General features: G+C 43.7%; 2 protein-coding genes across 2 annotated transcripts; one reads left to right on the top strand and one right to left on the bottom strand.

The window, feature by feature from the left end:
• Positions 1-2,799: 2,799 nt before the first annotated feature.
• Positions 2,800-3,483, bottom strand: LOC119314955 (agamous-like MADS-box protein AGL80). Its single transcript, XM_037589636.1, has one exon. The coding sequence runs from the start codon at positions 3,481-3,483 to the stop codon at positions 2,800-2,802; it is 684 nt and encodes a 227-aa protein (XP_037445533.1).
• Positions 3,484-20,970: 17,487 nt separating this feature from the next.
• On the top strand, positions 20,971-24,840 carry LOC119315466 (dihydrolipoyllysine-residue acetyltransferase component 2 of pyruvate dehydrogenase complex, mitochondrial-like; the record flags this gene model as incomplete). The annotated part of the gene is made up of 18 exons (XM_037590091.1): positions 20,971-21,062; positions 21,158-21,233; positions 21,338-21,405; positions 21,489-21,555; positions 21,631-21,726; positions 21,802-21,904; positions 22,343-22,438; positions 22,526-22,593; positions 22,673-22,782; positions 22,878-22,953; positions 23,058-23,125; positions 23,209-23,275; positions 23,351-23,446; positions 23,522-23,624; positions 24,062-24,157; positions 24,245-24,302; positions 24,589-24,664; positions 24,769-24,840. Coding segments are annotated over 18 exons (1,488 nt in total), but the record flags the coding sequence as incomplete, so codon positions are not given.
• Between the last annotated feature and the right edge of the window lie 105 nt (positions 24,841-24,945).

The raw sequence follows: 24,945 nt of genomic DNA, 5'->3' as shown, positions 1-24,945 counted from the left end.
ACGGTAGGGTAGCAAACATGTCCGGAAGTACTAGATCGTAGGTTACACAGAGAGTTTACCGACGTTCGGGCCTCCAGGAAGGAGTAACACCCTACATCCTTCTTTCTGTTTGTATTCATGGGTGGGTATACCTCGTACAAGGGATTACAATGGGAGATGGGATGATGGATACAGAGGTAGATGGGATCGAGAGCCCCGTAGCCTCCACCTATATACACGGTGGTGGTTAGGGTTTTATAGGAGGCATATCCAATCTTGGCCATCACCGTGTTGACTTGGGTGCCAAGAAAACCTTTAAATGCCTATCCTGCCCTCCGAGCTCCCTCCTGTCACTAACTCCTTGGCAGGCCCTCCGGACCTCGTGGTAGCTATGCTGTCGAGCTCCCTATGGAGCACCCTGGTGTATTACACCCTCAGTTTCTGAGGGGAGTCCAAAGCTGAGAAGGTCCACAACGCCATCCATGTTTGTTCTTGTTACTTCTTCCCACCTCTCTAGCAAGTACCTCCATGGAATGACTTGCACATTGAGGTGCACCATGATACGTCTCCGTCGTATCTATAATTTTTGATTGTTTCATTAATTCTATTACTCTACAACTTTCATATACTTTTGGCAATATTTTATATTATTTTTAGGACTAATATATTAATCCAGTGCCCAATGCCTGTTTGTTATATGTTTTTTTGTTTTGCAGAATATCCATATCAAACGAAGTCCAAGCATAATAAAAATTTGCCGAGATTTATTTTGGAATATATATGATTTTTGGGAAAAAGAATCAATGCAAGATGATGCTCGAGGGGGCCACAAGCCCATGGGGCATGCCCCCCTACCTAAGGCGTGCCTGGCAGGCTTGTGGGCCCTCTATAAGGTGGTTGGTGCCCTTCTTTTGCCGCAAGAAAGATAATATCTGGAAGAAAATTGTGTTAACATTTCAGCCCAATCGGAGTTAAGGATCTCCAGGAATTTAAGAAATGGCGAAGGGCCAGAAAACACGAACGAAAAACAGAAGAGAGCGGAGAGAGAGAGATCCAATCTCGGGGGGAGGGGGGCTCCTGCCATTTGGGAGCCATGGAGGCCAAGGACCAGAGGGGGAATCCTCCTCCCATCTAGGGGGAGGGCAAAGAAGAAGAAGAAGAAGGAGGGGGGCTCTCTCCCCTCTCTCCCAGCGGCACCGGAACACCGCCGGGGCAATCATCGTGTTCGCGTGACAGCGATCTACTCCAACAACCCCGTCATCTTCATCAACACCTTCATCACCTTCCCTCATCTATATTTAGCGGTCCACTCTCCCGCAACCCGCGGTACCCGTATTTGAACATGGTGCTCTATGCTTCATATTATTATCTAATGACGTGTTGCCATCCTATGATGTTTGAGTAGATTTTTGTTGTCCATTGAGGTAATTGGTGAATTGCTATGATTGGTTTAATTTGCTTGTGGTTATGTTGCTGTCCTTTGGTGCTCATCATATGAACGCGCGTGTGGATCAGACCTTAGGGTTAGTTGTATGTTGATAGGACTATGCATTGGAGGGCAAGAGTGACAGAAGCTTCTTCCTACCATAGAAAATACAAGACTGAAGGGGGACCAATATATCTTAATGCTATGGTTGGGTTTTTCCTTAATGAACTTTAGTAGTTGCGGATGCTTGCTAATTGTTCCAATCATAAGTGCATAGAATTCCAAGTAAGGGATGACATGCTAGCGGTGGCCTCTCCCACATAAAAACTTGCTATCAGTCTAGTAACTTAGCCAATTGCTTTAGGGACAATTCTGCAAATCCTACCACCACTTTTCCACACTCGCTATACTAACCTAATTGTACTTTTAGTAAAACAACACCTAACTTTTATTTTCATGTTCTTTATTATCTTGTAAACCTATCCCTTTACACTACAAAGTACTACTAGTGTTTTTTCTTGTTCTACGTAAACCAAATGTTAAGTGTGTGTAGAGTTGTATCGGTGGTCGATAGAACTTGGAGGGAATATAAATTCTACCTTTGGCTCCTCCTTGGGTTTGACACTCTTATTTATCGAAAAAACTACAATTGATCTCCTATACTTGTGGGTTATCACACCAATGCCCGGAGTGGATTCATATGTACGATGTTCTATCACAACATGCACCCGATAGAGTTCGGGGTTCTCATAGTAGCTTGAGTATAGATCAAACACAATGCCCTCTCAGGGGTGGCCCGAGACCCGATTGATGATGAAACTGGTTGACACAATCACCTGGTTTTGAAACTTGCCAAAAAATATTGAGGATGTAGAAGCCATTATCCTGGCGCTCAATGTCATACCTACATTTTCTTAAAATGAAATGTAGCATCATAAATCTTTTAGTACATGAGACTTTTTGCATCAAACAATTAATGTGCTCTAGTTTTCCTAGAATCATTATGGTTTTGTATAGGCGATGTGCATCAAGGTATGCCAAAACTGGGAGGTAGCACTTCATGCATGGTTGGATCGTTTGATGCAATACTAAGAGGAAAAAAAATCATTTTGCTCGAGCAAAAGCATGCTTGACAAAATATGTGGACATAAAGAGTAGGTACAACCTAAAAGTTGCAACCAACTGATAAAACAAATAGAGCATGGGGGATATCCATAATAAAAATTTAAAAGAGTAAAATAAAATTGTCTTTGCTCAAAGAGCAAGATTGAGACCAAATGTCTCATCTTATTGACGATGCCATCCATGCATCTTATTGGCCATGCCAAAACTAAATTAAAGAGATGAGGACCATGTAGCTAGTCATGCGCTACATGTAGAGTTCATCTACCAGCTTACATATTCATGTGGCCACGAGAGAAGACATCGTTGTTGCCGTCATAGCCACAAGTATTGTCACCATCGTAGATCACGGTGGTAGGGGCCCTTTCGAACCTCATAGTGTTAAGACAACCCTCCTGTTGCTGTGGTGGTGCCTGATACATAATTGGAGGCCCCATGCCCCTGCCATTGGTGACGTATGGTACCTGGGCTTGGTCGACTGGTGGCTGCCCACTCATTTTTGTGGTGCATTCACTCAGGCTCTTGAGGATAGAGTCCACCTTCGAGCCCAGGGCTGTGAGCTCCTCGATGTTGTCTGGGAAGTGGCCACTTTTTAAGGCCTTATACAGGAGAATCTTGGTGTGCTGGTCCTGCTCCTCGCGTCTAGCCTTCTGGACCTGCTCTTGGAGCTGTACGATACGCTCACGGAGGATGCTCTCTTGGTCCATCGTCTTCTTTAGCCGTGCCGCCTCTTGCATGCTCTTGAACTGATTCAGGATAGCCACTGCCTCGCCATGGGATGGGAACACCTCTGGCACCGCCATGCCCTCGCCATACACGACCACACATGCCTTAGCATCGGGCATGGCGGCCACCTCGCCTGCCTTCTTCATCAGGATCTTAGTGTGCTTCTTCAAGGCATTGCGCCGCGCCGAGTTATTGCGGATGTACCGAAGGGCCACCTTCTTGCGAGCCATTGTCAAGTGAGGGAAAAATCTGCAAATGAAGGAAAATTGCTTGTTTGGGTGAGTTGAAAACGAAGGTATGTGGCGTGGATTTATAGTGGAGGATCTACGAGGATGAGGACGCTATAACCATGCCAATGGAGGATCTGATAGATCTGGAGGCTGATCTTAATTGTGGCCAGCTGTAAATTTGGTGTCCATTTAAAATTTTAGATTTACTTCCTAAAACCGTAGATTTCGTCAATCAATACGAAATTTCTTGTAGATCGAAGGAGAACATATATGGAAAGTTTCTACATGCATCTTTACTAGTAGGACATTCCTATTTTAGCAAGATATTTCCAATTTTTTAATTTAATGTTATCCTAAGTTGAATGTTTATTGAAAATATAGATAATCACATCGAGTGTCCATTCCTTTTTGAAAATGTTAAGGAAATATCCATGAAGTATCACTCCTACTAGATGACCTGTTGCGCCATTGGCGCACAGACAAACTGCAGCCCGGAACTTAAGCTAACTATTTGAAGGACATTTTTCCTTGACCGTCTGCAAATGATTATGTTTGTATCGCATATGTATTTGCCTTGATAATGATGTTGAAAAAATAGCCTAGGGGCAATAATAATTGTATTATTTATTTCCAAGTTTATGACAAATGTTTACGTTCCGTGCTATAACTACTATGGCTCTCGAGTCTACAATAACTAAGAGGCTAAGAGGAAAACTCATATGAACGTGTAAAAATATAAACGTTAAAATAGATTCCTTGTCTTGCCTCTAGGACTAGTTCAAGTGTTGCATGATGGTTCTATTTTTCTAAACGATCGTGCCAGCAATATTGAGGGCACGATGTTAGAAGAACACTTGTGTTGAATTGACCCAAGTTGGATTTTGTACTAGGAGATGATTTTGTCATAAGTCTATAGTCATAACATGGGAAGTTAATGTATCCATAATTCCTTAGACCATGAGAGTATCGAGTCACTCCATACTGGTCGATGCACTTTTCGTTTGTTCTAACGTCAACTGTAATAGGGTGATCATAACAACAACTTATAGGTTTATGAAAAACCTATGATGATGGACTAGATATATCTCTAGGTGTAATAGGCGATTTGCTCCTACAATGAGGAGAGATAGTCTTAGGGCCCTCTAGGTGTGACAGTATCCATCATTGTCTGGCTAGACACAACATGATTTGTTCACGTGGATGCCAAAATACGAGAATGAGAAAAAAGAACAAAACCGGTAACACAAAGACTGGTATAGTAAGCATGTGTTTGACTCACAGGGATACCAATATATCTCACCACAGGATTTTTTAAAGCATGGCGAAGCAAAAGGAATTGCACATGGGAATTGACACGTCTCGAATGTATCTATAATTTATGAAGTATTCATTCTATATCTACATCAATCTTGTATGGTTTTGATGCACTTTTATAACATTTTTATGGACTAAGATATTAATATAGTGCCCAGTGCAAGTTCCTATTTTTAAAAATATTTTTCATTTGGCAGAAAAAGCATACCAAACAAAGTCAACCACAATAAAAATTTACGACTATTTTTTATGGAAGGAAACTGTCGGTGTACAAAAAGAGGGGTACACTTTTTGTACCCCTATAACTGTGCACGGGCAGTCTGAGCCACGGGCACCGCCACACCAAGCAAGGCAAGGGAGGTGAGCCAGGGTAAGACCGAAGCTCAAGAGAACTACGACGCCAAGGCCAAGACCACAAAGAGCAAAGGGGACGAAGCAGACTCCCCCGGCAAGATCCTTGCCAGGAGACAGTTCTAGCAGCCCTGGCAAGACCCTTGCCGCGGCGACTCGTCCTGCGCCTACGGAGCAAATCACCCTTGAGTCCACTGCCCCCAAAGGGTAAGGATTCGGGAGACACCCCTGTGGCGGCATGCAGATCTTTGTGAAGACATTCAAGATCAGATACGCACTAAGGAGACGACAACCCTTGGCGGGATCCCAGCCGAGGAAGACCACAAGGCCCCCGGCAAGCGCCTCGCCGGGGATGACAGCGGGCGCCCCGGCAAGACCCTTGCCGGGGCCCCGGCAAGGCCCTTACCAAGGACACCCGCAGGGCCACCATCAGGCCCACGCTGACTAAACCTCCACCACCGCATGCATGCAGCTGCCGACCCAACCAGCTGGGCAGGCACCTGCGTGGCGGCATGCAGATCTTCGTGAAGACCCATCACTGCGCCACTTCACCTGCCTGCCTACCTACGTGGCATCGCAGGCGTCGCTGGCCAGGGCGCGTGTCGACACAAGAAGGAGCGGCGACGGACGAGACAGATCTCTCCCCCCCGTCCCCGATAAAGCAAGGACACCTAAGCAAGACGCATTAAATGCGCCTTGTCATGTAATGCGAGGGATAACCTCGCATCGCTGTACCCTTTCCACCTCCTGTGTGCCACTGTGGCAACCCCTTTTTCTATAAAAGGAGGCCCGAGGCGACCAGAAGGAGGATTCGGCTTTTTGGAGCTCCTCACACCCCATAGCTAGCTCAAGAACACAAATATACAATCCACCAAAGCAGGAGTAGGGTTTTACGCATCCTCGTGGCCCGAACCTGGATAAACGAACCGTGTGCTACCTGTTAGATCCGCTTTTCTCATGACCCCGCGCCCCGCTAACCGTAGTAGGGATTCTTGTGATCCCATAGGTGTCGTTCTCAACCGACAGAAAGAGACCCAGGAAGCTTCAAGGGGGAGCCAGAAGGTGCCTAGGGGGCCCACAAGCTCAGGGGGCACGCCACCCTAGGGCACGCTTATACGTCTTGAATGTATCTATGATTTTTTATTGTTTCATGCTGTTATATTATCAACTTTGGATGTTTTATATTCATTTACTAGCAATTTTATATTTTTTTGGGACCAACCTATTGACATAGTGCCCAGTGCCACTTGCTGTTTTTTGCTTTTTTTACTTCACAGAATATCAATACCAAACGAAGTCCAAATGCCACAAAACTTTTTGGAGAATTTTTTCTGCCCAGAAGACACCCAGGAGGCCTAAGAAGTGCACCAGAGGGGGCCTATGGGGCCCACTAGGCACCAGGGCACGGCCTGGTGGGTAGTGGAGCCCACAGGCACCCACTCCACCGACCTCTGTCTCTATAAATACTCTAAAATCCCAAAACCCTACGGGAGTCGAGAGAAAACAATTTCCGCCACCGCAAGTTCCAGAATCATGAGATCTAATCTAGAGGCCTTTTCGGCACTCTGTCGGATGGGTCAACGATCACTGAGGAGTTCTCCATCATCCTTGTTTCCCTCGGATGATGCGTGAGTAGTTTACCACAAACCTATGGGTCTGTAGCTAGTAGCCGATGGCTTCTTCTCTCTTTTTGATCTTCAATACAATGTTCTCCTTGATGTTCTTGGAGATCTATTTGATGTAATGACTTTTTGTAGTGTGTTTGTTGGGATTCGATGAATTGTGCGTTTATGATCAATTCTATCCATGAATATTATTTGAGTCTTTGCTAAACTCTTTTATGCATGATTGTTATAGCCTCGTATTTCTTCTCCGAAATTTTGGTTTGGTTCGGCCAACTAGATTGATTTTTCTTGCCATGGGAAGAGGTGCTTTGTGATGAGTTCGATCTTGCGGTGCTCAATCTCAGTGATAGAAAGAGACATGACACGCATGTATCATTGCTATTAAGGATAAAAAGATAGGGCCTATTCCTACATGAATAGATCTTGTTTACATCATGTGATCGTTCTTATTGCATTACTCCATTTTTCCACGAACTGAATACACTAGATGCATGCTGGCTAGTAGTCGATGTGTGGAGTAATAGTAATAGATGTAGAACCGTTTCGGTCTACTAATATTGGACGTGATGCCATGTACATGATCATTGCCTTGGATATCGTCATGATTATTCGCTTTTCTATCAATTGCCCAACAATAATTTGTTTACCCATTGTATGCTATTTTCTCGAGAGAAGCCTCTAGTGAAAACTACGCCCCCAGGTCTATTTCCTATCATATTAAATCCAAAAATACCTTGCTGCATTTTTTGTTTATTTATTTTATTTTGTGTTTTAGTTAGATCTATTTATCAAATCTCATACAATTTAATCTATCTCAATACCGAGGAGGGATTGACAACCCCTCTTACGCGTTGGGTTGCAAGTTTTTGTGGTTTGTGGGGAGGTGCTGTTTACATAGTGTTGCTTGGTTATCCTACTGGATTGATAAACTTGATTTCATAACTAAGAGAGATACTTACCTTTGTTATGCTGCATCATCCTCTCCTCTTCGGGGAAATACCAATGCAGATACAAGCAATCACGCGCCATGTGAGCTTGTGGGGCCCTTGGGACTCCCCCTAATGGGAATCCAACATTGCAAATCTCTCCCTAATAATAAAGCACAGATTGACTTTGTCGGGTTCACCGTGAGAATATGTTTTTTCTCATGTCATAATAAGCTTTTATAATTTGCATGGACAAAATCGTAATATAAACGAGGTGGTACTAATTTGGGGATGAGAAATCTGTGATTGGGCCGTCGATCCCGCACGCACATGTGACAAGGTAAGGATGTCAATGGGTAGGGTATGGGCAGGGTAGAGCAATGCCATACCCATACCCGTATAGTCAGTAGGTACAAAATTCTACCCATACCCGTACCCATGGGTATGAAACTTTATCCATACCCATACCCGACGGGTACCCGTACCCATGGGGTACCCAGCGGGTAGAACAAATAGTACATAAACTATTCACAATTTTACACTCAGTGATAGCACATTTGACAAAAATATCAGTTATCTCAGCTCAATAACAAGGCAGATGTGTACATGACCACTCTCAAAATATAAAAATCACAAACATACTCATAAGTCAATAGGAGTAGATGAGTCACATGACTAATTGACAATATGTTAACATTAGTTCCCAACTGGGCAGGGTATGGGTATACGCGCGGGTACAAGGCTATACTCGTACCCTACCCATGACTTAACGGGTAGGGTATGGGTACTACCCATGGGTATAAAAGTCTACCCATACCCTACCCATGCGGGTACGGTACCCGCGGGTACCCGTACCCATGGGTAAAACTGCCATCCTTAGGACAGGGTCACGTTCTCCTCCTCTTCTAGCCACCTCTCTCCCATCATGCGCAGCCCCCACGCCGCCGCACCATGTATGCGGTTGCCCAGCCTCCTCCATCCTACCTCGCTGCCGTCAGCTCTGCCCTACCCCATCCCGCCCTCTATCAAGGATCTCCACCGATTCAAGCGGGTCTCTCAGATCCAAAACAAAATTTGTGTGAGAGATTTGGGGCTGATTGATCAATCCTTGGTTGGGATCTAGGCACGGCTATGGGGAAGATAGTGGTGGTTGTGTGCGTCGCGGCGGGACGGAAATGTTTACGCTGGTGCCAGCGGTGGAAGGGGGTGGAGCTTGTGGGCTCCGTGGAGGCTGACTTGAAGACGAAGGTGGCGGCGGTGATTAAGGAGGTGGCCCGCCCGCTCCTTGAGCTCGATTAATCCGATGGGTGAGTCCCATGTGTTCATCATCAAACTCATCCTCTCAAAGTACAATTAGTACAAGTTTATCTCTTTTTTTCTTTACTACTGAACTTTATTTTTCTACATACTTTTTTTTCTCTGTAATGACTTAGGATCATTACTATGTATTCAACCAGGGTTAATCAATATTTAGCCACAATATGTATGTCAGAAAACAGCTTCCACCTACAAAGAATTACAAGACAGGAAACTCGGGGTTCAGAAGCTTGAGAAATTGTATGTGGACATGGCCTTGCAAAAAGAACTTAGGTGCGTTCTCCATGAGAAACTGGATATATTTTTAAAAAAATTTAGGTCAGGTCTATATACTATCTTTGGTAACTGAACCATGGATGTTATGCTTATATTGAAAATAATTTGAATTTTACAAGGCAGTGGAGCCAGTTCATATTTTGTGAGCAACCAAAGTGCAAGCAGCCTAAATTAGTAATCTTCGAATAAACTGGCTTATGAAATTTTGATGGTTTTGTCAATAGTACAATAGCACTGGATATTCTGCTGTTTCTTATATTTAGAATTTGCCCTGACCTGATTTTACTACTGTGGCATGCAGAAACCTTGATGCAAAAGGAAGCTCGACGAAGAACATATATAAGATTTCTTATTTTCATGATTAGCAAAGTTATTGCAGACTGCTTGTTTGTTGTCTGATAAAACACATCTCTGAAAATTCGATAGACCCTTTGATCGAGTTTACATCTGTTATCCTGTCTGTTCCAAATTTGATTTAGGTCTATAGGCAAGGGCTAAACTGAATCATGCTACTACACAAGGGCTAAACTAAACCATACTACTACTTCCTACATGCCCAATTACTGATGATAGGAACTAACAGTCGGGCTGGGCGATGTTCCCATGCATGGTCGCGCTATGTTAATTAGTGTGTGCTGGCCATAACATGTTACTATTATTTTTCCGTAGAGGAGCGAGGGCCTGGCGAAGCACGTGGACTAGTTATCGTTACGGTGGATGTTGCACGACGCGCGCGCTTCGGTCTAATGAGTGTGTACGCTAAGAAATAAAGTGCGCATACTTAATTTAGCATGTCTAAACACTTTCTTTGACTGCTGAATTTAGAACTGCTGCTTGGTATGCACTATTAATTTTCATACTGATAGGCTTAACCAAAGGTTGTATCAATTGGGTAAAGTACTCCATTGCACTTCCAGGCAAACTTCAGCAATTAGTCAGAATCCAGTGTCACCCATGATTGGTATTATGGGTATCCATTAGTACTACCAACATACTGTAGCCAGGTACAATCAGTACGGGCATGCACTAATCAGCATCATCTCTGCATCCTAATTATGCAGTGAACTTGCCGCTGATCAATTACAGTTTTGAAACAATGCCGAAACTCTCACACTTTTTCTTGGCAGAAAACAGCTTACAGAACATAGCCAATAATTTTTTTGTATGAATCCGAGCTTACTAATTTATTTGTCTGGAGATAAATTGGTTGTAGTTTAACACTTGGTTGTTGCTTCCTTATTTTTCAAATGTACCCCCCTTTCAAGCATACACTAGGTTGATTCAGATATTGTGGAACTCTACATTGTATTTTATATATTATTTCTGTTGTTTTTCAGCTTAGCGGAAAATTTCAATCGAAGATTTGACTAGCATCCAACCAGAGGAATAACCCGAAAGGTTAGCAATCTTACAAGTTTGAAAAGTGTGACAACGGCAGGGATTTTGTTTTTCTGGTAACACAGTACTTGGTCAGGTTTTACAGTGTGGTCCCAGGTCTCATAGGTGTGAAAGCTTTGCTATATGTATGCTGTTGGAGAAATTATATAGCTGTTGTGGTGAAAATTCCAATTTATGGTTAAATAAATCATGTTGTTTCTGCTTTGTTAATAACCATGCCTACTATGATCCTGCGCCTCTTACTCTTTGTGTAGGCTTGCTGTCAAAACAACAAACTTAACATGTGCTTGACTAACTCAGTCAAGCTATTGTTGTAGTTGTCTGATGTATGAAAGTGTAATGTTCTCCTCATGTCTATTCTGATGTTTCAACTATACTACTTCTCTTGAGAAGTTTTCATGGTCCCACCCAGATTATACGCCATATTAGATCATCAGATTACCTACTAATCGACCTGCCAATGACTACAACGCTTGGTTGATTGCTTGTGGATGATTCTGCAATGTAGTGAAAGAATTTCAGTAACTAAATCCGCATGCTGTTCTTCAGCAATGGACAATTTCTGAAACTTTTCTGGATTGTGACCGATATGATTCAGGCGCAGAAACGTTAGATGTTGAATGCTATAGGACTGGAGATATATATGCTATCTGCGAATCGATTGACCCAATCTTGCCTCACTAGCTATGAGAAATAATTTAGATGAGAGTTTATAAAGAGCATGTCTAATACCATGCACTACAGTGGATACCGTCTTTGTTTATCGGTGCAGTTTAGTAGCACATCTTCTCGTGATCTCATTTGCTATTATATTCCACGAAAGAAACATTTACACAGGGTTTGTTTTGTCTTGGAAGTTCATAGGATATTGTAGGAATCGATCACGACATTGATGGATATCAAAGAAAAGTGAGTCTGGTTCACCATGGTGTGCGAAAGGTGAGGCTGCTTTGCGCTCAGGACAGTTGATTAGGAACTCTTTGATTTGTATCACTGCCACTGGCTTGGTATCTGTACGTAGATGTGTATGCGTACCTGTAAAAATTAATGTTTTGGTTTAGTATTTTTCTTAATTCTCAAGAGCAAAAAGAAAATACGTTATCAGTGTGTATGTACAATACTATACACATCAAGTCGGAATCAAAGTCGAATTGAAAGCAAAGAAATGGCTAACCCTGACCGTGCACCTCTCCATCCCTTGGGTTTACTGCTTTGAACGCTTTAACCATTTTGTTATTATTATTGCTGTTCAATCAGGTTGCGACGAATCGGATCGGATGAGTAGCTAGATGTGGATCGATGGTGGCGGCTGGAAAGGGTTAACCCTCACCGTCTACCTCTCATGCTGCTTGGTGGTGACATGTGATCATCCACGGCTATCCGACGTATGAGGACTCAGAATGTGGTGTTTGCTCCACAGTGAAGCACATGACCTTTCCTTGAAGGATGCATGGACACGTGCGGACCATCCCCCACCCCCTCCAATGAAATAAGTCTGTAACATTGATTCAGAAGTGAGAGGGCGAGTCTGTAACATTGATTCAGAAGCGAGAGGGCATATGAGGGTCGGTGTACATATGGACCAGGTGCATGGTGTAGCTCGCGCAAGGCGGCCCTCATGTCTAGGTCAACGAGATTAGTTTTAAACATTTCACTATGCTAGCGCGGTTCAATGACAAGTGTGTCGTGTAATGCTTGAACTCATCGCCTTGGTATATGTTCGGGTGCATTGTGATCAGGTGGATACCACGACCACTGAGGGTGGAAGGACGATAAGCAATTACATGGCTGGGGTAGAGGATGTGGGCCTGCATGGGTCTTTGAGTCATGTTCGGCGTGTGAGTTTGTTTCTCCCGTTGCAACGCACGGGCATTTGTGCTAGTTCCTATAAATACAGCCCCCCCCTCAAAAAGTAATCTAGAACTTTTACTCTACCGTCGCGAGCCTCTATTCCTATAAATACAGAAACTCCCAAAAAATATTAATTGTGAGCGAGTCATTTACGTCTTGAGTTACAACATAATGTCTATTGTTCATGCTATAATTGTGTTATCCGGAAATCGTAATACATGTGTGAATACATAGACCACAACATGTCCCTAGTGAGCCTCTAGTTGACTAGCTCGTTGATCAATAGATGGTTACGGTTTCCTAACCATGGACATATGATGTCACTGATAACGGGATCACATCATTAGGGTAATGATGTGATGGACAAGACCCAATCCTAAGTATCCTTTCCTTAGACCATGAGATTGTGCAACTCCCGGATACCGTAAGGGTACTTTGGGTGTGCCAAACGTCACAACGTAATTTGGTGGCTATAAAGGTACACTACGGGTATCCCCGAAAGTATCTGTTGTGTTGGCACGAATCGAGACTGGGATTTGTCACTCCGTATGATGGAGAGGTATCTCTGGGCCCACTCGGTAGGACATAAACATAATGAGCTCAATGTGATCAAGGATTTGTTCAAGGGATGATGTGTTATGGGAACGAGTAAAGAGACTTGCCGTAACGAGATTGAACAAGGTATCGGTATACAGACGATCGAATCTCGGGCAAGTATCATACCGATAGACAAAGGGAATTGTATACAGGATTGATTGAATCCTTGACATCGTGGTTCATTCGATGATATTATCGTGGAGCACGTGGGAGCCAACATGGGTATCCAGATCCCGCTGTTGGTTATTGACTGAAGAGTTGTCTCGGTCATGTCTACGTGTCTCCCGAACCCGTAGGGTCTACACACTTAAGGTTCAGTGACGCTAGAGTTGTAGAGATATTAGTATGCGGTTAACAGAAAGTTGTTTGGAGTCCCGGATGAGATCCCGGACGTCACGAGGAGTTCTGGTATGGTCCGGAGGTAAATATTTATATATAGGAAGTCCAGTTTCGGCCACCGGGAGAGTTGTGGTCCCGGGGGTCCACTGGGTGGGGCCACCTATCCCGGAGGGCCCCATGGGCTGAAGTGGCGTGGGAACCAGCCCCTGGTGGGCTGGTGCGCCCCACCCAAGGGCCCAAGGAGCCTAGGGTTGGAAACCCTAGGGGGCCATTGCCCCCGAGGGGGCCATTGCCCCCGAGGGGGCATGCGCCCCCTGGTTGGAAACCCTAAGGGGGCCGCCGCCCCGAGGGCCCCCCCTGTAGATGGGATCTCCAAGGGGGCATGTGCCCCCTAGCCCCTATATATAGTGGAGGGGAGGGAGGGCAGCCGCACCCTAAGCCCTGGCGCTTCCCTCTCCCTCCCGTGGCACCTCTTCCTCCCAGTAGCGCTTGGCGAAGTCCTGCTAGAATCCCGCTGCTTCCACCACCATGCCGCCGTGCTGCTGGATCTTCATCAACTTCTCCTCCCCCCTTGCCTGATCAAGGAGGAGGAGACGTCTCTGCTCCGTACGTGTGTTGAACGCGGAGGTGCCGTCCGTTCGGCGCTAGGATCATCGGTGATTTGGATCACGAGGAGTACGACTCCATCAACCCCGTTCTCTTGAACGCTTCCACTCGCGATCTACAAGGGTATGTAGATGCACTCCTCTCTCTCTCGTTGCTAGATGACTCCATAGATTGATCTTGGTGATGCGTAGAAAATTTTAAATTCTGCTACGATCCCCAACAGTGGCATCATGAGCTAGGTCTATGCGTAGTTTCTATGCATGAGTAGAACACAAGTTGTTGTGGGCGTCGATTTTGTCAATTTACTTGCCGTTACTAGTCTTATCTTGATTCGGCGGCATCGTGGGATGAAGCGGCCCGGACCGACCTTACACGTACACTTACGTGAGACAGGTTCCACCGACTGACATGCACTAGTTGCATAATATGGCTAGCGGGTGTCTGTCTCTCCCACTTTAGTCGGATCGGATTCGATGAAAAGGGTCCTTTTGAAGGGTAAATAGAAATTGGCATATCATGTTGTGGTTTTGGTGTAGGTAAGAAACGTTCTTCCTAGAAACCTATAGCAGCCACGTAAAAATTTGCAACAACAATTAGAGGACGTCTAACTTGTTCTTGCAGCATATGCCGTGTGATGTGATATGGCCAAAAGGATGTGATGAATGATATATGTGATGTATGAGATTGATCATGTTCTTCTAATAGGAATCACGACTTGCATGTCGATGAGTATGACAACCGGCAGGAGCCATAGGAGTTGTCTTAATTTATTGTATGACCTGCGTGTCAATGAAAACGCCATGTAATTACTTTACTTTATTGCTAACTGTTAGCTATAGTACTAGAAGTAATAGTTGGCGAGACAACTTCATGAAGACACAATGATGAAGATCATGATGACGGAGATCATGGTGTCATGCCGGTGACGATGATAATCATGGCGCCCCGAAGATGGAGATCAAAAGGAGCAAAATGATATTGGCCATATCATGTCACTATTTGATTGCATGTGATGTTTATCATGTTTTTACATCTTATTTGCTTAGAATGACGGTAGCATAAATAAGATGATCCCTCATTAAAATATCAAGAATTGTGTTCCCCCTAACTGTGCACCGTTGCTAAGGTCTGTTGTTCCGAAGCACCACGTGATGATCGGGTGTGATAGGTTCTAACGTTCGCATACAACGGGCGTAAGCCAGATTTACACACGCAATACACTTAGGTTGACTTGACGAGCCTAGCATGTACAGACATGGCCTCGGAACACGGAAGACCGAAAGGTTGAACATGAGTCATATAGAAGATACGATCAACATGAAGATGTTCACCGATGATGACTAGTCCGTCTCACGTGATGATCGGACACGGCCTAGTTGACTCGGATCATGTATCACTTAGAGGACTAGAGGGATGTCTATCTGAGTGGGAGTTCATTAAATAATTTGATTAGATAAACTTAATTATCATGAACATAGTCTAAAACTTTGCAATATGTCTTGTAGATCAAATGGCCCATGCTAATGTTGCCCTCAACTTCAACGCGTTCCTAGAGAAAACCAAGATGAAAGACGATGGTAGCAACTACACGGTCTGGGTCCGTAACCTGAGGATTATCCTCATAGCTGCCAAGAAAGCATATGTCCTTGAAGCACCGCTAGGTGATGCACCTGTTTTCCCAGCAACTCAAGACGTTATGAACGCCTGGCAGTCGCATCGTGATGATTACTCCTTGGTTCAGTGCAGCATGCTTTACAGCTTAGAACCGGGGCTCCAAAAGTGTTTTGAGCAGCACGGAGCATATGAGATGTTCCAAGAGCTGAAAATGGTTTTCCAAGCTCATGCCCGGGTCGAGAGATATGAAGTCTCCAACAAGTTTTATAGTTGTAAGATGGAGGAGAATAGTTCTGTCAGCGAGCACATACTCAAAATGTCTGGGTTGCACAACCGCTTATCTCAGCTGGCAGTTAATCTCCCGGATGATGCGGTCGTTGACAGAATCCTTCAATCGCTCCCACCTAGCTACAAGAGCTTTGTGATGAACTTCAATATGCAGGAGATGGAAAAGACCATTCCTGAGGTATATTCAATACTGAAATCAGCGGAGGTGGAGATCAAAAAGGAACATCAAGTGTTGATGGTGAATAAAACCACTAAGGTCAAGAAAGGCAAGGGTAAGAAGAACTTCAAGAAGGACAACAAGGGAGTTGCCGCGCCCGGTAAGCCAGTTACTGGGAAGAAGCCAAAGCATGGACCCAAGCCTGAGACTGAGTGCTTTTATTGCAAGGGAAATGGTCACTGGAAGCGGAACTGCCCCAAGTACTTAGCGCATAAGAAGGCTGGCAATACCAAACGTATATGTGATATACATGTTATTGATGTGTACCTAACCAGCGCTCGTAGTAGCTCCTGGGTATTTGATACCAGTGCAGTTGCTCATATTTGTAACTCAAAACAGGAGCTGCGGAATAAGCGGAGACTGGTGAAGGACGAGGTGACGATGCGCGTCGCGAATGGTTCCAATGTCGATGTGATCGCCGTTGGCACACTACCTCTACATTTACCTATGGGATTAGTTTTAAACCTCAATAATTGTTATTTAGTACCAGCTTTGAGCATGAACATTGTATCTGGATCTCGTTTAATGTGAGATGGCTACTCATTTAAATCTGAGAATAATGGTTGTTCTATTTATATGAGAGACATGTTTTATGATCATGCCCCGCTGGTTAATGGTTTATTCTTATTTAATCTCGAGCGTGATGTTACACATATTCATAGTGTGAATGCCAAAAGATGTAAGGTTGATAATGATAGTCCCACATACTTGTGGCACTGCTGCCTTGGTTACATTGGTTTCAAACGCATGAAGAAACTCCATGCAGATGGACTTTTGGAGTCTCTTGATTATGAACCATTTGACACGTGCGAACCATGCCTCATGGGAAAAATGACCAAGACTCCGTTCTCCGGAACAATGGAGCGAGCAACCAACTTATTGGAAATCATACATACCGATGTGTGCGGTCCGATGAGTGTTGAGGCTCGTGGTGGTTATCGTTATGTCCTCACCCTCACTGATGACTTAAGTAGATATGGGCATGTCTACTTGATGAAACACAAGTCTGAGACCTTTGAAAAGTTCAAGGAATTTCAGAGTAAGGTTGAGAATCAACGTGACAGGAAAATAAAGTTCTAACGATCAGATCATGGAGGGGAATATTTGAGTCACGAATTTGGCACGCACTTAAGGAAATGTGGAATTGTTTCACAACTCACGCCGCCTGGAACACCTCAGCGTAATGGTGTGTCCGAACATCGTAATTGCACTCTATTGGATATGGTGCGATCTATGATGTCTCTGACCGATCTACCGCTATCATTTTGGGGTTATGCTATAAAGACTGCCACATTCACTTTAAATAGGGCTCCGTCGAAATCCGTTGAGACGACACCGTATGAATTGTGGTTTGGGACGAAACCTAAGCTGTCGTTTCTGAAAGTTTGGGGATGCGATGCTTATGTCAAGAAACTTCAACCTGAAAAGCTCGAACCCAAATCGGAAAAATGCGTCTTCATAGGATACCCTAAGGAAACTATTGGGTATACCTTCTACCTCAGATCCGAAGGCAAGATCTTTGTTGCCAAGAATGGATCCTTTCTAGAGAAAGAGTTTCTCTCGAAAGAAGTAAGTGGGAGGAAAGTAGAACTTGATGAAGTATTGCCTCTTGAACCGGAGAGTAGCGCAGCTCAAGAAAATGTTTCTATGGTGCCTGCACCGACTAGAGAGGAAGTTAATGATGATGATCATGAAACTTCAGATCAAGTTGCTACTGAACTTCGTAGGTGCACAAGGACACGTTCCGCACCAGAGTGGTACGGCAACCCTGTCCTGGAAATCATGTTGTTAGACAATGGTGAACCTTCAAACTATGAAGAAGCGATGGCAGGCCTGGATTCTAACAAATGGCTTGAAGCCATGAAATCCGAGATAGAATCCATGTATGAAAACGAAGTATGGACTTTGACTGACTTGCCCGATGATCGGCGAGCCATAGAAAATAAATGGATCTTTAAGAAGAAGACAGACGCGGATGGTAATGTAACCATCTATAAGGCTCGGCTTGTCGCTAAGGGTTATCGACAAGTTCAAGGGGTTGACTATGATGAGACCTCACCCGTAGCGAAGCTGAAGTCTGTCCGAATCATGTTAGAAATTGCCACATTCTATGATTATGAGATATGGCAAATGGACGTCAAAACGGCATTCCTTCATGGTTTCCTTAAGGAAGAATTGTATATGATGCATCCGGAAGGTTTTGTCGATCCTAAGAACCCTGACAAGGTATGCAAGCTCCAACGCTCGATCTATGGGCTGGTGCAAGCATCTCGGAGTTGGAACATTCATTTTGATGAGATGATCAAAGCGTTTGGGTTTACGCAGATTTATGGAGAAGCCTGTGTTTACAAGAAAGTGAGTGACAGCTCTACAACATTTCTCATATTATATGTGGATGACATACTTTTGATGGGAAATGATATAAAACTCTTGGAAAGCATAAAGGCCTACTTGAATAAGTGTTTTTCAATGAAGGACCTTGGAGAAGCTGCTTACATATTAGGCATCAAGATCTATAGAGATAGATCGAGATGCCTCATTGGTCTTTCACAAAGCATGTACCTTGACAAGATATTGAAGAAGTTCAATATGGATCAGTCCAAGAAGGGGTTCTTGCCTGTATTGCAAGGTGTGAGACTGAGCACGGCTCAATGCCCGACCACGGTAGAATATAGAGAAAAGATGAGTGTCATCCCCTATGCCTCGGCCATAGGGTCTATTATGTATGCCATGTTGTGTACCAGACCTGATGTAAATCTTGCCGTAAGTTTGGTGGGAAGGTACCAAAGTAATCCCGGCATGGAACACTGGACAACGGTCAAGAATATTCTGAAGTACCTGAAAAGGACTAAGGATATGTTTCTCGTTTGTGGAGGTGACGAAGAGCTCGTCGTAAAGGGTTACGTTGATGCTAGCTTCGACACAGATCTGGATGACTCCAAGTCACAAACCGGATACGTGTATATTTTGAATGGTGGGGCAGTCAGCTGGTGCAGTTGCAAGCAAAGCGTCATGGCGGGATCTACATGTGAAGCAGAGTACATGGCAGCCTCGAAGGCAGCACATGAAGCAATCTGGATGAAGGAGTTCATTACCGACCTAGGAGTTATTCCCAATGCGTCGGGCCCAATGACTCTCTTTTGTGACAACACTGGAGTTATTGCCCTTGCCAAGGAGCCCAGGTTTCACAAGAAGACCGGCATATCAAGCGTCGCTTCAACTCCATTCATGATAATGTTCAAGATGGAGACATAGAGATTTGTAAAGTGCATACGGACCTGAATGTCGCAGATCCGTTGACTAAACCTCTTCCACGTGCAAAGCATGGTCAACACCAGAACTCTATGGGTGTTCGATTCATCACAATGTAACTAGGTTATTGACTCTAGTGCAAGTGGGAGACTGTTGGAAATATGCCCTAGAGGCAATAATAAAATGGTTATTATTATATTTCCTTGTTCATGATAATTGTCTATTGTTCATGCTATAATTGTGTTACCAGAAATCGTAATACATGTGTAAATACATAGACCACAACATATCCCTAGTGAGCCTCTAGTTGACTAGCTCGTTGATCAATAGATGGTTACGGTTTCCTAACCATGGACATATGATGTCACTGATAACGGGATCACATCATTAGGATAATGATGTGATGGACAAGACCCAATCCTAAGCATAGCACAAGATCGTGTAGTTCGTCTGCTAAAGCTTTTCTAATGTCGAGTATCCTTTCCTTAGACCATGAGATTGTGCAACTCTCGGATATCGTAAGGGTACTTTGGGTGTGCCAAACGTCACAACATAACTGGGTGGCTATAAATGTACACTACGGGTATCCCCGAAAGTATCTGTTGGGTTGGCATGAATTGAGACTGGGATTTGTCACTCCGTATGACGGAGAGGTATCTCTGGGCCCACTCGGTAGGACATCATCATAATGAGCTCAATGTGAACAAGGAGTTGTTCACGGGATGATGTGTTACGGGAACGAGTAAACAGACTTGCCGTAACGAGATTGAACAAGGTATCGGTATACCGATGATCGAATCTCGGGCAAGTATCGTACTGATAGACAAAGGGAATTGTATACGGGATTGATTGAATCCTCGACATCATGATTCATTCGATGAGATTATCGTGGAGCATGTGGGAGCCAACATGGGTATCCAGATGCCGCTGTTGGTTATTGACCGAAGAGTTATCTCGATCATGTCTACGTGTCTCCCGAACCCGTAGGGTCTACACACTTAAGGTTCGGTGACACTAGAGTTGTAGAGATATTAGTATGCGGTTAATTGAAAGTTGTTCGGAGTCCAGGATGAGATCCGGGACGTCACGAGGAGTTCCGGAATGGCCCGGAGGTAAAGATTTATATATAGGAAGTCCAGTTTCGGCCACCGGGAGAGTTTGGGGGGGTCACCGGTATTGTACCGGGACCACCAGAAGGGTCCCAGGGGTCCACCGGGTGGGGCCACCTATCCCGGAGGGCCCCTTGGGCTGAAGTGGCGTGGGAACCAACCCCTGATGGGCTGGTGCGTGATACGTCTCCAACGTATCTATAATTTTTGATTGCTCCATGCTATATTACCTACTGTTTTGAATGTTTATGGGCTTCATTATACACTTTTATATCATTTTTGGGACTAACCTATTAATCCAGAGCCCAGTGCCAGTTTCTATTTTTACCCTGTTTCAGCATTGAAAAATGCCGCTGAGACTTTTTTTCGTTGATCCTATCTACCTGTAGTGTTTTAACTCTTATTCTTTTCAGGTTACTGCAAACCGCCTCCTAGCTTCTAAACAAACCATCCCACATTACTACTTGACAGTTGACACACGTGTCGACAAACTTATCAAGTATGTTTCAGGCCTAATTTTGTAAAACTTGCAGTGGATAATTTTAGTACTGAACTTTTGTCTAAAGAAGAGTTTTTCATTTTGTTGTGCTACAGGTTACGAGGGGAACTGAACCCACTGCAGGAAGCATCTGGTGGAAAGAAGATATCTATTAACGACCTTGTTATAAAGGTACTCACCGGTTCTTATACGTACATTGTTGCCTTGTAAGTCGTATTGGGCTCATGTGGATTCTGTGATCTCCAGTTTTAAATTTACCTCTACGTTCTGCGCAGGCTGCAGCCTTGGCTCTTCGAAAGGTCCCTGAGTGCAACAGTTCTTGGATGAATGATTTTATTCGCCAGTGAGTTCCTACGGAGCATTTATACCTGTCACTCAAATTATATTGGCAAGAAATGTGATATGACAAATGTACATCTCATGCAGATACCACAATGTGAACATAAATGTTGCTGTACAAACTGAGCATGGATTGTTTGTTCCAGTAGTTAGGGTAAGCTAGTCAAAGCTAGCTAGTTCGGTTTTCTGCATTTTCCCCCGTTCTCTTAACTTATTACTTTTGGTGCAGGATGCAGACAAGAAGGGACTTGGTACAATCGGTGAGGAGGTGAAGCAGTTAGCTCAAAGAGCAAGGGATAACAGCTTAAAACCACAAGATTACAAGGTATTTATCGCATAGTAGATGATAAGTATGAAATCAACAACATTTTTCATTGACCATTTTCGTTCTCTGTTTCAGGGTGGCACGTTCACAGTATCAAACTTGGGAGGTCCTTTTGGAATTAAACAGTTCTGTGCTATTATAAATCCTCCTCAGTCAGCAATCTTGGCCATTGGTTCTGGTAAGAAGCCGTGTTACACTTTCGTCATGTACTGCCAATACGTTGGCCACAAAAATGCTGTTGCTACTTAGTTTGAATTGTGTACATAACAGTTTGGCATTTGTCAGTATTTTACCATTGTTATGGATAACATAGTCCTGTCGACCTTTTACCAGAACCTGCTATTGGAAGCCCAGTACATTGACCTAGACAATTGCATGATCCTTTACTTTGGCATTCTATATCCTAGTCCGTTCTTACTTCTGAGTAACCTTCAGTTAGTTCTGTAGGCAGGACTTGAACATTGTCCTAATGTTCTGTGCTTTTTGTTTCTGTATTCTACTTTGTAGCATAGTTAGATCTAGTTTCTGCTACTTTGATCCATTATTCATTTTGTGATGTCCTTAGTCCTCCCATAGGGATTTATTCAGTGCTTACCTGATACTTTTTTTTGAGCAGCTGAGAAGAGGGTGATACCAGGCAGCGCGGATGGTCAGTACGAGTTTGGTTCCTACATGTCAGTAACAATGAGCTGCGATCACAGGGTTATTGATGGTACCCTCTTAATCTTTTGTGAAATATAAATCATGAGTCAGTTGAAATGTGGGCGGGAAATCAACAAATAATGATGTTTATCTGTAGGTGCAATTGGGGCGGAATTCCTGAAAGCGTTCAAGGGCTACATCGAGAACCCGAGAACCCGACCCAGTGCCAGTTTCTATTTTTACCCTGTTTCAGCATTGAAAAATGCCGCTGAGACTTTTTTTCGTTGATCCTATCTACTTGTAGTGTTTTAACTCTTATTCTTTTCAGGTTACTGCAAACCGCCTCCTAGCTTCTAAACAAACCATCCCACATTACTACTTGACAGTTGACACACGTGTCGACAAACTTATCAAGTATGTTTCAGGCCTAATTTTGTAAAACTTGCAGTGGATAATTTTAGTACCGAACTTTTGTCTAAAGAAGAGTTTTTCATTTTGTTGTGCTACAGGTTACGAGGGGAACTGAACCCACTGCAGGAAGCATCTGGTGGAAAGAAGATATCTATTAACGACCTTGTTATAAAGGTACTCACCGGTTCTTATACGTACATTGTTGCCTTGTAAGTCGTATTGGGCTCATGTGGATTCTGTGATCTCCAGTTTTAAATTTACCTCTACGTTCTGCGCAGGCTGCAGCCTTGGCTCTTCGAAAGGTCCCTGAGTGCAACAGTTCTTGGATGAATGATTTTATTCGCCAGTGAGTTCCTACGGAGCATTTATACCTGTCACTCAAATTATATTGGCAAGAAATGTGATATGACAAATGTACATCTCATGCAGATACCACAATGTGAACATAAATGTTGTTGTACAAACTGAGCATGGATTGTTTGTTCCAGTAGTTAGGGTAAGCTAGTCAAAGCTAGCTAGTTCGGTTTTGTGCATTTTCCCCCGTTCTCTTAACTTATTACTTTTGGTGCAGGATGCAGACAAGAAGGGACTTGGTACAATCGGTGAGGAGGTGAAGCAGTTAGCTCAAAGAGCAAGGGATAACAGCTTAAAACCACAAGATTACGAGGTATTTATCGCATAGTAGATGATAAGTATGAAATCAACAACATTTTTCATTGACCATTTTCGTTCTCTGTTTCAGGGTGGCACGTTCACAGTATCAAACTTGGGAGGTCCTTTTGGAATTAAACAGTTCTGTGCTATTATAAATCCTCCTCAGTCAGCAATCTTGGCCATTGGTTCTGGTAAGAAGCCGTGTTACACTTTCGTCATGTACTGCCAATACGTTGGCCACAAAAATGCTGTTGCTACTTAGTTTGCATTGTGTACATAACAGTTTGGCATTTGTCAGTATTTTACCATTGTTATGGATAACATAGTCCTGTCGACCTTTTACCAGAACCTGCTATTGGAAGCCCAGTACATTGACCTAGACAATTGCATGATCCTTTACTTTGGCATTCTATATCCTAGTCCGTTCTTACTTCTGAGTAACCTTCAGTTAGTTCTGTAGGCAGGACTTGAACATTGTCCTAATGTTCTGTGCTTTTTGTTTCTGTATTCTACTTTGTAGCATAGTTAGATCTAGTTTCTGCTACTTTGATCCATTATTCATTTTGTGATGTCCTTAGTCCTCCCATAGGGATTTATTCAGTGCTTACCTGATACTTTTTTTGAGCAGCTGAGAAGAGGGTGATACCAGGCAGCGCGGATGGTCAGTACGAGTTTGGTTCCTACATGTCAGTAACAATGAGCTGCGATCACAGGGTTATTGATTGTACCCTCTTAATCTTTTGTGAAATATAAATCATGAGTCAGTTGAAATGTGGGCGGGAAATCAACAAATAATGATGTTTATCTGTAGGTGCAATTGGGGCGGAATTCCTGAAAGCGTTCAAGGGCTACATCGAGAACCCGACCCAGTGCCAGTTTCTATTTTTACCCTGTTTCAGCATTGAAAAATGCCGCTGAGACTTTTTTTCGTTGATCCTATCTACCTGTAGTGTTTTAACTCTTATTCTTTTCAGGTTACTGCAAACCGCCTCCTAGCTTCTAAACAAACCATCCCACATTACTACTTGACAGTTGACACACGTGTCGACAAACTTATCAAGTATGTTTCAGGCCTAATTTTGTAAAACTTGCAGTGGATAATTTTAGTACCGAACTTTTGTCTAAAGAAGAGTTTTTCATTTTGTTGTGCTACAGGTTACGAGGGGAACTGAACCCACTGCAGGAAGCATCTGGTGGAAAGAAGATATCTATTAACGACCTTGTTATAAAGGTACTCACCGGTTCTTATACGTACATTGTTGCCTTGTAAGTCGTATTGGGCTCATGTGGATTCTGTGATCTCCAGTTTTAAATTTACCTCTACGTTCTGCGCAGGCTGCAGCCTTGGCTCTTCGAAAGGTCCCTGAGTGCAACAGTTCTTGGATGAATGATTTTATTCGCCAGTGAGTTCCTACGGAGCATTTATACCTGTCACTCAAATTATATTGGCAAGAAATGTGATATGACAAATGTACATCTCATGCAGATACCACAATGTGAACATAAATGTTG

Source organism: Triticum dicoccoides, chromosome 6A, assembly GCF_002162155.2.
Source record: "Triticum dicoccoides isolate Atlit2015 ecotype Zavitan chromosome 6A, WEW_v2.0, whole genome shotgun sequence".
Classification (NCBI taxonomy): Eukaryota; Viridiplantae; Streptophyta; class Magnoliopsida; order Poales; family Poaceae; genus Triticum; species Triticum dicoccoides.
The sequence above is the reverse complement of the archived record's forward strand: the minus strand, read 5'-3'. Positions and strand labels throughout refer to the sequence as shown.